Below are 16823 nucleotides of genomic sequence, written 5' to 3'. Positions count from 1 at the left end.
CACACGCACACACATACACACACAAAAACACACACGCACGCACGAAAACACACACACGCACGCATGAAAACACACGCACGCACGCACGAAAACACACACACGCACGCACGCAAAAATACACACGCACACACACATACGCAGACATACGCACGCACACACACACACACACACGCACGCACACACACACACACACAAACACGCGTGCACACACACGCGCACACACAGCATAGCCCTATAATCTAGTAGAAATGTAATTATAGCTCTCCAATGAGAAAAGGGGGGAGTGGGTTGTGGTGTGTCTTGCGTGCATTTGAAGCATCGTGAGCAGATGGAGATGTTAAAGTAACAGCCTGGAACTGTTTGTCAATCAGTATATGTGGATATTTAAATTAGGGATATGGATGAATAAAATATCCACATGCAGAACAAGTATATAGTTACAATTCAGTAATACATATTTTAATTATTTATTTAACCAGGCAAGTCAGTTAAGATCAAACTGCCTTGTTCAGGGACAGAACGACAGATTTTTACCTTGTCAGTTCAGGGATTCGATTCAGCAACCTTTCGGTTACTGGCCCAACGCTCTAACCACTATACTGTACATATATGGAGAAAAGAGTAAGAAGAAGAGTATATTGGAGTGTATAGTGTACAGTATAGTGTAGAGTAAAGTGTAGAGTATAGTGTAGAGTATATTGTAGAGTATAGTGTAGAGTATAGTGTAGAGTATATTGTAGAGTATAGTGTAGAGTATAGTGTAGAGTATAGTGTAGAGTATATTGTAGAGTATAGTGTAGAGTATATTGTAGAGTATAGTGTAGAGTATAGTGTAGAGTATATTGTAGAGTATAGTGTAGAGTATAGTGTAGAGTATAGTGTACAGTATAGTGTACAGTAAAGTGTAGAGTATAGTGTAGAGTATATTGTAGAGTATAGTGTAGAGTATAGTGTAGAGTATATTGTAGAGTATAGTGTAGAGTATAGTGTAGAGTATAGTGTAGAGTATATTGTAGAGTATTTTGTAGAGTATTTTGTAGAGTATAGCGTAGAGTATAGCGTAGAGTATAGTGCAGAGTATATGGCAGAGTCCAGTGTAGAGTATATAGTAGAGTATATTGTAGAGTGCAGAGTATAGTGTAGAGTATATTGTAGAGTATTGTGTGGAGTATATGGTAGAGTATAGTATTTAGTATATTGTAGAGTATAGTGTGGAGTATAGTGTAGAGTATAGTGTGGAGTATATTGTAGAGTATAGTTTATAGTACATTGTAGAGCATAGTGTGGAGTATAGTGTAGATTATAGTGTGGAGTATAGTGCAGAGTATAGTGTAGAGTATATTGCTGAGTATATCGCTGAGTATATCGTAGAGTTTAGTGTAGAGAATAGTGTAGAGTATATTGTAGAGTATATTGTATAGTATAGTGTAGAGTATATTATTGTATGTTGTAAATTGTATAAAAAGGGTATATTTTAATAATGGATGCCAGTAATTAAATGAATCTACTGTTACATGTACACTTTGTATTGTGCCAGTCCTATTGATGTTGTGTGCTGTGTGCTGAATCAGTCTTTCTATTCTCTATCTTCTCAGATTTGCTGCTCACCTCATCACAGGAGTTCTGGAGTACAAGGAACGTATTGACACGTGAGTGCCCTTAAATACAGTTTGTCCACTCTAGTCTATTCTATACCATAGAAGGTGAGTATGACGATAATCTATATTCTACAATATAAAGGGGGAAAATAACACTTTTATTTATAAACACAATATACAGACAATCTAGAATAGGGGCATTCACCTCTTATCTTATGAGGTCCAGAGCCTGCTGGTTTTCTGCTCTACCTGATAACTAATTGCACACACCTGGTGTCCCTTGTCTAAATCAGTCCCTGATTAGAAGAGAACAATTAAAAAATGCAGTGAGGCTGGCTTCGAGGTTCAGAGTTGAGTTTGAAGGATCTAGAATGTAAGTGGATAAAACGGTCCTGTAGAGCAGCTGAGGTTGTCTGAAGTCCCATGCCTCTGTGTCTCTGTGTGTTTCCTGGGCCTGCTGCCTGACAGGTGGGCGTTGCCTGTGTACTATTTATCATAAACATAAATAACACATAGAAACAGAGTACACATACCTCATCTAGAAAATAAAACAAACAAATATGTATTTATTTATACAGAAACAGAGTACACATACCATGTAGAATATAAATGTCCTCTCCAGAGCAGCTGAGGGTTGTCTGAGTCTCTGTGTCTGTGTGTCTCCTGGGCCTTGGGGTCTGACAGGCGGGTGTTGCCTGTGGACTTTGCTCGGGGCCAGCTGGCAGGGACCCCTCTGTGTATGAAGCAGTATTACCGTCTCTTCAACACATACCGTCTGCCCGGCCACAAGAGGGACACCCTCATCATCCACAAGCCTGGGTCGACTGAGCAGGAGCACATCATCGTGGCATGCAAGAACCAGGTCAGAGAGAGACTAAGCGCTTGATTCAATCCATAGCGGTGTGATTGAAATGTAAAGATAATTTCCGATTGAGCCGACGTATGCAGCATTTACCGTGAATGCAGTCTCAGCGAACGCGGGAACAATGCCTTTAAATTTATATTATGCTGTAGCGCAGGTCTTTAGCGCTACGGATTGAATTGCGCCTTAAGATTGCGTATCAAATGGCACCCTTTTCCTATCCTTATGGGCCCTGGTCAAAAGTAGTGCATTATGACCTCCCGGGTGGCTCAGTGGTCTTGGGCACTGCATTGCAGTGCTTCCTGTGCCACCAGAGACTCTGGGTTCGCGCCCAGGCTCTGTTGCAGCTGGCCGCGACCGGGAGGTCCGTGGGGCGACGCACAATTGGCCTAATTTCGTCGGTTGTCCGGGTTAGGGAGGGTTTGGCCGTTAGGGATATCCTTGTCTCATCGCGCACCAGCAACTCCTGTGCAGTGAGCGCTAACCTCCGACACAGTGAGCGTTTCCTCGACACATTGTTTCGGACGCATGGCTTTCGACCTTTGTCTCTCCTGATCCAGTACGGGAGTTGTAGCGATGAGACAAGATAGTAACTACTAACAATTGGATACCACGAAATTGGGGAGAAAATAAATAAATGTTAAAAAAGTAGTGCATTATATCAAATCTAATTGTACAATTTTCTTCGTAAACAACAGGTTACAGTGAAATGCGGGCCCTTCCCAATAATGCAGATAGAAAGAAAAGATTTAGTCAGAACAGAGAATCTTGTTTCTCATGATCTGAGAGTCTTTTGGAAAACTCCAAGCGGCTGTCATGTGCCTCTTACTGAGGAGTGAGTGGCTTCCGTCCATAAAGTCATGATTGGTGGAATTCTGCAGAGATGGTTGTCCTTCTGGAATGTTCTCCCATCTCCACAGAGGAACTCTAAAGCTCTGTAGGAGTGACCATCGGGTCCTTGGTCACCTCCCTGGCCAAGGCCCTTTTCTCCTGATTGCTCAGTTTGGCCGGGTGGCCAGCTCTAGGAAGAGTCATTGGTGGTTCCAAATTTCTTCCATTTAAGAATGTTGGATGGCCACCATTGATTTGATTTGATTTTGATTTGATTTGATCTCAAGGATTATCAATGGAAACAGGATGCACCTTAGCTCAATTTTAAGTCTCATAGCAAAGGGTCTGAAGAATTATGTAAATAAGGTAAATAAGGTATTTTATATTTGGGTCGGAATACTTTCCGAAGGTCATGGTTCAAAGTTCATAAAGGGAAAACGTCAGAAACATCAGAAACATCAACATAAACAATAAACAATGTGAAGACCGTTAAAGTAACCATGACTATTAGGGTGGGAAGCCAAGAGTTATCTTTTACAATGAATACAATGACAATGAATCTGCCATTTTGCCAGAGAGCCACCTTGAGTCACAAGGACAATTGATCAGGTTGCGTCCCAAATGCCCCCCTATTCCCTATGTAGTGCAATACTTTTGACCAGGACCCATAGGACTTTAATTAGCCAGCTGCCGTATGGACCGATGTACAGCAGGACTTTAGTTAGCCTGCTACCGTATGGACCGATGTACAGCAGAACTTTAGTTAGCCTGCTACCGTATGGACCGATGCACAGCAGAACTTTAGTTAGCCTGCTACCATATGGACCGATGTACAGCAGGACTTTAGTTAGCCTGCTACCGTATGGACCGATGCACAGCAGAACTTTAGTTAGCCAGCTACCATATGGACCGATGTACAGCAGAACTTTAGTTAGCCTGCTACCGTATGGACCGATGTACAGCAGAACTTTAGTTAGCAAGCTACCATATGGACCGATGTACAGCAGGACTTTAGTTAGCAAGCTACCATATGGACCGATGCACAGCAGAACTTTAGTTAGCCAGCTACCATATGGACCGATGTACAGCAGGACTTTAGTTAGCAAGCTACCATATGGACCGATGCACAGCAGAACTTTAGTTAGCAAGCTACCATATGGACCGATGTACAGCAGGACTTTAGTTAGCAAGCTACCATATGGACCGATGCACAGCAGAACTTTAGTTAGCAAGCTACCATATGGACCGATGTACAGCAGGACTTTAGTTAGCAAGCTACCATATGGACCGATGCACAGCAGGACTTTAGTTAGCAAGCTACCATATGGACCGATGTACAGCAGAACATTAGTTAGCCAGCTACCGTATGGACCGATGCACAGCAGGACATTAGTTAGCCTGCTACCGTATGGACCGTATGGACCGATGTACAGCAGAACTTTAGTTAGCCTGCTACCGTATGGACCGATGCACAGCAGGACTTTAGTTAGCAAGCTACCATATGGACCGATGTACAGCAGAACTTTAGTTAGCCAGCTACCGTATGGACCGATGCACAGCAGGACTTTAGTTAGCCAGCTACCGTATGGACCGATGTACAGCAGAACTTTAGTTAGCCAGCTACCGTATGGACCGATGCACAGCAGGACATTAGTTAGCCTGCTACCGTATGGACCGTATGGACCGATGTACAGCAGGACTTTAGTTAGCCTGCTACCGTATGGACCGTATGGACCGATGTACAGCAGAACTTTAGTTAGCCAGCTACCGTATGGACCGATGTACAGCAGGACTTTAGTTAGCCTGCTACTGTATGGACCGATGTACAGCCGGACTTTAGTTAGCCAGCTACCATATGGACCGATGTACAGCAGAACTTTAGTTAGCCTGCTACCGTATGGACCGATGTACAGCAGAACTTTAGTTAGCCTGCTACCATATGGACCGATGTACAGCAGGACTTTAGTTAGCAAGCTATCATATGGACCAATGCACAGCAGGACTTTAGTTAGCCAGCTACCATATGGACCGATGTACAGCAGGACTTTAGTTAGCAAGCTATCATATGGACCAATGCACAGCAGGACTTTAGTTAGCCTGCTACCATATGGACCGATGTACAGCAGGACTTTAGTTAGCAAGCTATCATATGGACCAATGCACAGCAGGACTTTAGTTAGCCAGCTACCATATGGACCGATGTACAGCAGGACTTTAGTTAGCCTGCTAACGTATGGACCGTATGGACCGATGTACAGCAGGACTTTAGTTAGCCTGCTACCGTATGGACCGTATGGACCGATGTACAGCAGGACTTTAGTTAGCCTGCTACCGTATGGACCGTATGGACCGATGTACAGCAGAACTTTAGTTAGCCAGCTACCGTATGGACCGATGTACAGCAGAACTTTAGTTAGCCTGCTACCGTATGGACCGATGTACAGCAGGACTTTAGTTAGCCTGCTACCGTATGGACCGATGTACAGCAGAACTTTAGTTAGCAAGCTACCATATGGACCGATGTACAGCAGGACTTTAGTTAACAAGCTACCATATGGACCGATGTACAGCAGAACTTTAGTTAGCCTGCTACCGTATGGACCGATGTACAGCAGGACTTTAGTTAGCAAGCTACCGTATGGACCGATGTACAGCAGAACTTTAGTTAGCCTGCTACCATATGGACCGATGTACAGCAGGACTTTAGTTAGCAAGCTATCATATGGACCAATGCACAGCAGGACTTTAGTTAGCCAGCTACCATATGGACCGATGTACAGCAGGACTTTAGTTAGCCTGCTACCATATGGACCGATGTACAGCAGGACTTTAGTTAGCAAGCTACCATATGGCCCGATGTACAGCAGGACTTTAGTTAGCCAGCTACCATATGGACCGATGTACAGCAGGACTTTAGTTAGCAAGCTACCATATGGCCCGATGTACAGCAGAACTTTAGTTAGCCAGCTACCATATGGCCCGATGGACAGCAGGACTTTAGTTAGCCAGCTACCATATGGACCGATGTACAACAGGACTTTAGTTAGCCTGCTACCGTATGGACCAATGCACAGCAGAACTTTAGTTAGCCTGCTACCGTATGGACCGATGTACAGCAGGACTTTAGTTAGCCAGCTACCATATGGACCGATGTACAGCAGGACTTTAGTTAGCAAGCTACCATATGGCCCGATGTACAGCAGGACTTTAGTTAGCCAGCTACCGTATGGACCGATGTACAGCAGGACTTTAGTTAGCCAGCTACCGTATGGACCGATGTACAGCAGGACTTTAGTTAGCCTGCTACCATATGGCCCGATGGACAGCAGGACTTTAGTTAGCCAGCTACCGTATGGACCGATGTACAGCAGGACTTTAGTTAGCCTGCTACCGTATGGACCGTATGGACCGATGTACAGCAGGACTTTAGTTAGCCTGCTACCGTATGGACCGATGTACAGCAGGACTTTAGTTAGCCTGCTACCGTATGGACCGATGTACAGCAGGACTTTAGTTAGCAAGCTACCATATGGACCGATGTACAGCAGGACTTTAGTTAGCCTGCTACCATATGGACCGATGTACAGCAGGACTTTAGTTAGCCTGCTACCATATGGACCGATGTACAGCAGGACTTTAGTTAGCCTGCTACCATATGGACCGATGTACAGCAGAACTTTAGTTAGCCTGCTACCGTATGGACCGTATGGACCGATGTACAGCAGGACTTTAGTTAGCCTGCTACCATATGGACCGATGTACAGCAGAACTTTAGTTAGCCTGCTATCATATGGACCGATGTACAGCAGAACTTTAGTTAGCCTGCTACCATATGGACCGATGTACAGCAGAACTTTAGTTAGCCTGCTACCGTATGGACCGATGTACAGCAGGACTTTAGTTAGCCTGCTACCATATGGACCGATGTACAGCAGAACTTTAGTTAGCCTGCTACCATATGGACCGATGTACAGCAGGACTTTAGTTAGCCTGCTACCATATGGACCGATGTACAGCAGGACTTTAGTTAGCCTGCTACCATATGGACCGATGTACAGCAGAACTTTAGTTAGCCTGCTACCATATGGACCGATGTACAGCAGGACTTTAGTTAGCCTGCTACCATATGGACCGATGTACAGCAGGACTTTAGTTAGCCTGCTACCATATGGACTGATGTACAGCAGAACTTTAGTTAGCCAGCTACCATATGGACCGATGTACAGCAGAACTTTAGTTAGCCTGCTACCGTATGGACCGATGTACAGCAGGACTTTAGTTAGCCAGCTACCGTATGGACCGTATGGACCGATGTACAGCAAGACTTTAGTTAGCCTGCTACCTTATGGACCGATGTACAGCAGACTTTAGTTAGCCTGCTACCGTATGGACCGTATGGACCGATGTACAGCAGAACTTTAGTTAGCCTGCTACCATATGGACCGATGTACAGCAGGACTTTAGTTAGCCTGCTACCGTATGGACCGATGTACAGCAGGACTTTAGTTAGCCTGCTACCGTATGGACCGATGTACAGCAGGACTTTAGTTAGCCAGCTACAATATGGAGCCTGCTACCATATGGACCGATGTACAGCAGAACTTTAGTTAGCCTGCTACCGTATGGACCGATGTACAGCAGGACTTTAGTTAGCAAGCTACCATATGGACCGATGTACAGCAGGACTTTATATTAATCTATTTTGAGGTCCTATAATAAAGCACATCAAATCAGATGTATGTTTTAACCTGTAAATATTCGAACACCTTTTCATGTTCATGACAAATTTCCGCTCGGGTACAATAAAATGAATCCTAATCCAAACATTTTTGTTTTTCCTCTTCTCAGTTCTTTGTGTTGGACCTAGTTGTAAATAAGAAAAAGCTGAAAGAAATGGACATCTTAACCCAGTTGGAGAAGATAGTGAAGATGGCGGAGAACTCAGAGGAGAGACAGCCTCCATTTGGTCTGCTGACGTCTGATGGAAGAACAGAATGGGCCCAGGCTAGAGAAGTGCTCATCAAAGGTTTCACTTCAGACACCTTTCAGTCTGCATTGTGTCATAACTATAATAATAACGCAGTTATCAAGTAGTGATATCCTCATAGTAATAACTCAAAATAAATCTCGGCAAGACTATGAAAACACATATATTTGCATAAACTCACCTAGTCTGTCTGTCTCCCTTCCTTCCTCCCTCCCTTAGATTCGGTAAACAGAGAGTCATTGGCTGTGATTGAGAAGTGTCTGTGTGTGTTGTGTCTGGACAACCCCAGTGGGATGGAGGTTGGGGATACCAGCCGAGCCCTGCTGATGCTCCATGGAGGAGGCCATGAGAAGATGGGGGCGAACCGTTGGTATGACAAGCCAATGCAGGTAAGGCCATGTCAATGGCACCACGACCCGGATTCATACTGTGTCTCAGAGTCCGAGTGCTGATCTAGGACCAGTTTTTCCTTTTACAGAAGATAATACAGAATAAGATAATATGGATGGGGTTGACCTGATCCTATATCAACACTTATAAATAAAGGCCCTGGGCCCGTGGAATGGAATAGAAAGATGCGTAGACAGTTCCATGTAGGATGTGTAACCCTCCTCTATTTCAGTTTATTGTAGGGGAGGACGGAGTCTGTGGAACAGTGTGCGAGCACTCACCCTTCGAGGGCATCGTTCTGGTGGCATGTACTGAATACCTGATGAAATTTATGTAAGCAAAGGAACAAAACATGAATGCATCCTTATGGTGTTAGATTTATGTGGAGTTGACAACTGGTATCCCCCAAGGTTATATTGTGGGTTCTGTGCAATATAGTTAACAGCCAGTTTATTACATTATACATCTTAAATCAGATCATTCACATTTACAGCTAATGTATTAATCAAATCAAATCAAATTGTATTATTTGAGGTCTGTCATAAAGCAGCATGCTGTTGATGAATAATACATTTATAAATAATAATACATGATTCAAAGGAAGTCATGTGACGTGCTTTCTCCACAGGACTGGAAGTCCCTCCAAGATGGGGAGGGCCACCAGCGTGTCGGAGCTTCCTACTCCTGCCAGACTGCTCTGGAAGACCACACCTCACATCCAGGACCTCCTGAAGGCCTCTGCTGAGAGACTACAGAGGTAAGACACACACACACACACACACACACACACACACACACACACACACACACACACACACACACACACACACACACACACACACACACACACACACACACACACACACACACACACACACACAGCATAGCCCTGCCATCTAGTAATCTACCCTTAATCTTACCCCCTCACTACAATAACCAATGCATTTTGAATCCAAACGTTGTTTCATATTCATCAATGTTTTCTATTCCTCAGGCTGGTTAGAGATCTGGACATGGATGTGCACAAGTTTGAGGTCTATGGAAAAGAATTCATCAAGAAACAGAAGATGAGCCCAGATGCATACATACAGGTGGCTCTACAACTGGCGTTCTACAGGTATAGTACACCTGTATGAAATGTATCTAAAATAACATGTGGTTGGTTGTTTTGATAAATTAAGACTTATTATACTGTATCAGCACACTATTAATTTTAATACATTGTTTGCTGATTAATGACAGTAATTTTAAAACAACAAAAACCTCAAGGAACTTTGTTTCGTTGGTCACACATAAAGTTTATTTATGGAAGTGTCTCCATTGATATACAGTAATTATATACAGTGGGGCAAAAAAGTATTTAGTCAGCCACCAATTGTGCAAGTTCTCCCACTTAAAAAGATGAGAGAGGCCTGTAATTGTCATCATAGGTACACTTCAACTATGACAGACAAAATTAGAAAAAAAATCCAGAAAATCACATTGTAGGATTTTTAATGAATTTATTTGCAAATTATGGTGGAAAATAAGTATTTGGTCAATAACAAAAGTTTATCTCAATGCTTTGTTATATACCCTTTGTTGGCAATGACAGAGGTCAAACGTTTTCTGTAAGTCTTCACAAGGTTTGCACACACTGTTGCTGGTATTTTGGCCCATTCCTCCACGCAGATCTCCTCTAGTGATGTTTTGGGGTGATGTTTTGGGGCTGTTGCTGGGCAACACAGACTTTCAACTCCCTCCAAAGATTTTCTATGGGGTTGAGATCTGGAGACTGGCTAGGCCACTCCAGGACCTTGAAATGCTTCTTACGAAGCCACTCCTTCGTTGCCCGGGCGGTGTGTTTGGGATCATTGTCATGCTGAAAGACCCGGCCACGTTTCATCTTCAATGCCCTTGCTGATGGAAGGAGGTTTTCACTCAAAATCTCACGATACATGGCCCCATTCATTCTTTCCTTTACACGGATCAGTCGTCCTGGTCCCTTTGAGGAAAACAGCCCCAAAGCATGTTTCCACCCACATGCTTCACAGTAGGTATGGTGTTCTTTGGATGCAACTCTTTGGATGTCCTCCAAACATGACGAGTTGAGTTTTTACCAAAAAGTTCTATTTTGGTTTCATCTGACCATATGACATTCTCCCAATCTTCTTCTGGATCATCCAAATGCTCTCTGGCAAACTTCAGACGGGCCTGAACATGTACTGGTTTAAGCAGGGGGACACGTCTGGCACTGCAGGATTTGAGTCCCTGGCGGCGTAGTGTGTTACTGATGGTAGGCTTTGTTACTTTGGTCCCAGCTCTCTGCAGGTCATTAGGTCCACCCGTGTGGTTCTGGGATTTTTGCTCACCGTTCTTGTGATCATTTTGACCCCACGGGGTGAGATCTTGCGTGGAGCCCCAGATCGAGGGAGATTATCAGTGGTCTTGTATGTCTTCCATTTCCTAATAATTGCTCCCACAGTTGATTTCTTCAAACCAAGCTGCTTACATATTGCAGATTCAGTCTTCCCAGCATGGTGCAGGTCTACAATTTTATTTCTGGTGTCCTTTGACAGCTCTTTGGTCTTGGCCATAGTGGAGTTTGGAGTGTGACTGTTTGAGGTTGTGGACGGGTGTCTTTTATGCTGATAACAAGTTCAAACAGGTGCTATTAATACAGGTAACGAGTGGAGGACAGAGGAGCCTCTTAAAGAAGAAGTTACAGGTCTGTGAGAGCCAGAAATCTTGCTTGTTTGTAGGTGACCAAATACTTATTTTCCACCATAATTTGCAAATAAATTCATAAAAAATCCTACAATGTTAGTTTCTGGATTTTTTTTCTAATTTTGACTGTCATAGTTGAAGTGTACCTGTGATGACAATTACAGACCTCTCTCATCTTTTAAGTGGGAGATCTTGCACAATTGGTGGCTGACTAAATACTTTTTTGCCCCACTGTATATTTTCTTTTTGATTTCTCAGATGCAATGGAAGGCTGGTGTCCACTTATGAAAGTGCATCTATCCGTCGTTTCCATGAGGGCCGGGTGGACAACATCCGTTCAGCTACCTCCGAGGCTCTGGCCTTTGTGAAGGCCATGACGGACGAGAAGGCATCTCTCTCTGTGAGTCATTTTTCATACTTAGTCCCCCAAATACTGGGCTACTCCCATTATACTGTTCATCATGTCCTCTTAACTGGTGCCACCGCCTCCCTCCCACCAGAGTCGAGAGTCCGTTGTTCCAGCCACAAACACACAAGCAATGCACAGAAGCACACACACACACACACACACACACACACACATACACACACACACACACACACACACACACACACACACACACACACACACACACACACACACACACACACAAGCAGCTGATCCCTCTACATATTTCAAGCACAATCTCTCATATGACTCCTTGTCTCCTCTCATAACATGTTCAAAGTGGAGTAATCATATTTAGCTCATAAGACTTAATGTAATTATTTATTGTGATCTTGTTTGTATTACATTTTACAGGATTCTGAAAAGATGAAACAATTGTGGGATGCAATTAACGCCCAGACAAATTACACAATCACAGTAAGTGCAGATATTTGAATAAACTGTCCATTGCATAAGTCAATTTGATAAAGAGAAACATATTTTTCAAGGCCTAGATTCAATCAGATCAAGCATTAACCGCTGCTCTTGTGATCCTTGTCACGAAGCCACACCCGCCCCACTCGCATTAAAGGTTCAGAACGAGAGAGTGTAGCCTATGTAGAAATAATGACGCGAAATTGAAAATCATTAAACTAAATAATGAGGATTTCTATCAGCCTAATCGAGGTGTAGATTACATCTCACATTCCAGTGTTCGAACTTGTAAACAAGGCTGCATGGGATTTCTCTTAATGCAACTCTGTGCTTCCAGTGGCAATGTCCGCTTTAGTTATAATGCCGGTAGCCACTTGTGGATTTGACAGCTCTAACGCAGTTCCACCTCAGACACCGCCAAAAGCTATGCAGATGTTGGCTAAAACAGATCTGATTGAATTGGGCCCTAACTAGCTTAAATACATGGAGCGCTAAGGGTTCTTGGTGTTTCACAGGCTATTACAGGGTTGGGAATAGACAATCACCTTCTCGGACTCAGAGAGATCGCACAAGAGCTCAAGATGGAGAGGCCGGAGATCTTCACAGATGAAACCTATGTGGCCAGTAACCAGTTCATTCTCTCCACCAGTCAGGTATACCCTCTAGTCATCGCTTTGCTATGTGGCTATTGGTAGTGCAGCCATTATATATGCTATATAATATGTGCAATTTAGCAGATGCTTTTATCCAAAATCATGCATGCATACAGTGCCTTGTGAAAGTATTCGGCCCCCTTGAACTTTGCGACCTTTTGCCACATTTCAGGCTTCAAACATAAAGATAGAAAACTGTATTTTTTTGTGAAGAATCAACAACAAGTGGGACACAATCATGAAGTGGAACGACATTTATTGGATATTTCAAACTTTTTTAACAAATCAAAAACTGAAAAATTGGCCGTGCAAAATTATTCAGCCCCCTTAAGTTAATACTTTGTAGCGCCACCTTTTGCTGCGATTACAGCTGTAAGTCGTATGTTTCTATCTGTTTTGCACATCGAGAGACTGACATTTTTTCCCATTCTTCCTTGCAAAACAGCTCGAGCTCAGTGAGGTTGGATGGAGAGCATTTGTGAACAGCAGTTTTCAGTTCTTTCCACAGATTCTCGATTGGATTCAGGTCTGGACTTTGACTTGGCCATTCTAACACCTGGATATGTTAATTTTTGAACCATTCCATTGTAGATTTTGCTTTATGTTTTGGATCATTGTCTTGTTGGAAGACACATCTCCGTCCCAGTCTCAGGTCTTTTGCAGACTCCATCAGGTTTTCTTCCAGAATGGTCCTGTATTTGGCTCCATCCATCTTCCCATCAATTTTAACCATCTTCCCTGTCCCTGCTGAAGAAAAGCAGGCCCAAACCATGATGCTGCCACCACCATGTTTGACAGTGGGGATGGTGTGTTCAGGGTGATGTGCTGTGTTGCTTTTACGCCAAACATAACATTTTGCATTGTTGGCAAAAAGTTCAATTTTGGTTTCATCTGACCAGAGCACCTTCTTCCATATGTTTGGTGTGTCTCCCAGGTGGCTTGTGGCAAACTTTAAACAACACTTTTTATGGATATCTTTAAGAAATGGCTTTCTTCTTGCCACTCTTTCATAAAGGCCAGATTTGTGCAATATACGACTGATTGTTGTCCTATGGACAGAGTCTCTCACCTCAGCTGTAGATCTCTGCAGTTCATCCAGAGTGATCATGGGCCTCTTGGCTGCATCTCTGATCAGTCTTCTCCTTGTATGAGCTGAAAGTTTAGAGGGACGGCCAGGTCTTGGTAGATTTGCAGTGGTCTGATACTCCTTCCATTTCAATATTATCGCTTGCACAGTGCTCCTTGGGATGTTTAAAGCTTGGGAAATCTTTTTGTATCCAAATCCGGCTTTAAACTTCTTCACAGCAGTATCTCGGACCTGCCTGGTGTGTTCCTTGTTCTTCATGATGCTCTCTGCGCTTTTGACGGACCTCTGAGACTATCACAGTGCAGGTGCATTTATACGGAGACTTGATTACACACAGGTGGATTGTAATTTATCATCATTAGTCATTTAGGTCAACATTGGATCATTCAGAGATCCTCACTGAACTTCTGGAGAGAGTTTGCTGCACTGAAAGTAAAAGGGCTGAATAATTTTGCATGGCCAATTTTTCAGTTTTTGATTTGGTAAAAAAGTTTGAAATATCCAATAAATGTCGTTCCACTTCATGATTGTGTCCCACTTGTTGTTGATTCTTCACAAAAAAATACAGTTTTATATCTTTATGTTTGAAGCCTGAAATGTGGCAAAAGGTCGCAAAGTTCAAGGGGGCCGAATACTTTCGCAAGGCACTGTACCTCTAATCTTAGTATTTGACAAGCAGCTAGATGACAATAATATTATTTCAACCAATTGTGTTATAACTATGTATTACATATATATAAATCATCTATGAAGTAATCAGTAACAGTTTATATAACTACTTATAAATCCCTAGTTAAAGTATACCTGAGTATACCTGAGTAGATGGCAGTGGCAATTTTAGCAATATTAACACTGAGCTAAAGGCTAGAGCTGCCGCTTTCAAGGAGTGGGACACTAATCTGGACGTTTGTAAGAAATCCCGCTATGCCCTCTGATGAACCATCAAACAGGCAAAGTGTTTATACAGGAGTAAGATTGAATCCTACTACACTTGCTCTGATGCTCGTCGGATGTGGCAGGGCTTGCAAACTATTACCAACTACAAAGGGAAACCTAGCCGCAAGCTGCCCAGCAACGTGAGCCTACCAGACGGGCTAAATGCCGTTTATTCTTGCTTTGAGGCAAGCAAAACTGAAACATGCATGAGAGCCCCAGCTGTTCCGGACGACTGTGTGATCACGCTCTCCGTAGCTGATGCTAGCAAGACCTTTAAACAGGTCAACATTCACATGGCCGCGGGGCCAGACGGATTACCAGGATGTGTCCTCAGAGCAAGTGTCTTCATTGACATTTTCAACCTCTCCTTGACCGAGTCTGTAATACCTACATGTTTCAAGCAGACCACCATAGTCCCTGTGCCCAAGAACGCGGAGGTAACCTGCCTAAATTACTACTGCCCTGTAGCACTCACGTCTGTAGCCATGAAGTGCTTTGAAAGGCTGGTCTTGGCTCAAACAACACCATCAACACCATCATCCCGGAAATCCTAGACCCACTTCGATATGCATACTGCCCCAACAGATCCACAAAGATAACACAATTGAAATTGCACTCCACACTGCCCTTTCCCATCTGGACAAAATAAACATATATGTGAGAATGCTGTTCATTGACTACAGCTCAGTGTTCAACACCATAGTGCCTACAAAGCTCATCAGTAAGTTAAGGACCCTGAGACTAAACACCTCCCTCTGAAACTAGATCCTGGACTTCCTGGCGGGCCGCTCCCAGGTGGTAAGGCAAAAACACATCTGCCACGCTGATCCTCAACACGGGGCCCCTAAGGGGTGCGTGCTTAGTCCCCTCCTGTACTCCCTGTTCACCCACAACTGCGTGGCCAAGCACGACTCCAACACCACCATTAAGTTTGCTGACGACACAACAGTGGCCTGATCACCGACAACGATGAGAGCCTATAGGGAGGAAGTCAAAGACCTGGCAATGGGGTGCAAGGACAACAAACTCTACCTCAACGTGAGCAAGACAAAGGAGCTGATCGTGGACTACAGCTACAACATCGAGAGCATCCTGACCGGTTGCATCACCTCCTAGTATTGCAACTGCTCGGCATCCGATCGTAAGGCGCTACAGAGGTCAGTGTGTATGGCCCAGTACATCACTCGGGCCAAGCGTCCTGCCATCCAGGACTTCTATACTAGGTGTTGTTAGAGGAAGGCCCCAACATTTTTTAAAGACTCCAGTCACTCAAGTCATAGACTGTTCTCTCTGCTACTGCACGGCAAGCGGTCCTGGTGCCCCAAGTATAGGTCCAAAAGGATCCTTAGCAGCTTCTACTCCCAAGACTGCTGAACAATTAATCAAACGGCCACCCAAACTATTTGCATTAACCCCCCCCCCCCCCACTGCTGCTACTCGCTGTTTATTATCTATGCCTAGTCACTTTACCCCTACCTACATGTACAAATTGCCTGAACTACCTCGACTAACCTGTACCCGTGCACATTGACTCCGTACCGGCACCCCCTGCTGTGCTCACTTGAACAGGAAGGTGGCGCGGCGGTCCTTGTCTGGCATTCTCTGGAAAGTCTAGCATTCTCTGGATTTATGGCGCTTTCAAGACAAATGGAAACTCGAAAAAAACATGGTCGAATCATGATGTCAGTGATCTTCAGGTTGGAGCTCTAGAAAGAGGCGCGAGTTCCCGACTTCGGAATTCCCAGTTGGATGACCGTTCAAAACATATTTTCTCAGTCGGAACTCGTTTTTTTCCAAGTTCCCAGTTGTCTTGAATTCACTGAAGTCTGAGATTTCCCAGTTCCAAGTTTCCAGTTGTTTTGAACGTGGCAGAAGTCATGCTGGATTGACAGCATGGCCAATGTATTCAAC

General features: G+C 43.9%; 1 protein-coding gene across 1 annotated transcript in view; it reads left to right on the top strand.

Annotated features, from left to right (window-relative positions):
- Positions 1-16823, top strand: part of LOC110502837 (choline O-acetyltransferase) — a 29365-nt gene that overhangs the window by 9102 nt on the left and 3440 nt on the right. The window contains exons 5-14 of the mRNA XM_036960551.2: positions 1596-1649; positions 2283-2460; positions 8140-8317; positions 8498-8667; positions 8901-9001; positions 9297-9425; positions 9663-9785; positions 11633-11774; positions 12177-12239; positions 12752-12889. Of these exons, the coding sequence (XP_036816446.1) occupies positions 1596-1649; positions 2283-2460; positions 8140-8317; positions 8498-8667; positions 8901-9001; positions 9297-9425; positions 9663-9785; positions 11633-11774; positions 12177-12239; positions 12752-12889 (1276 nt within the window). The remainder of the gene's footprint in view (positions 1-1595; positions 1650-2282; positions 2461-8139; positions 8318-8497; positions 8668-8900; positions 9002-9296; positions 9426-9662; positions 9786-11632; positions 11775-12176; positions 12240-12751; positions 12890-16823) is intronic.

This window comes from Oncorhynchus mykiss, chromosome 23 (assembly GCF_057628025.1).
Source record: "Oncorhynchus mykiss isolate SJ-2025 chromosome 23, ASM5762802v1, whole genome shotgun sequence".
Lineage (NCBI taxonomy): Eukaryota > Metazoa > Chordata > Actinopteri > Salmoniformes > Salmonidae > Oncorhynchus > Oncorhynchus mykiss.
The sequence above is the reverse complement of the archived record's forward strand: the minus strand, read 5'-3'. Positions and strand labels throughout refer to the sequence as shown.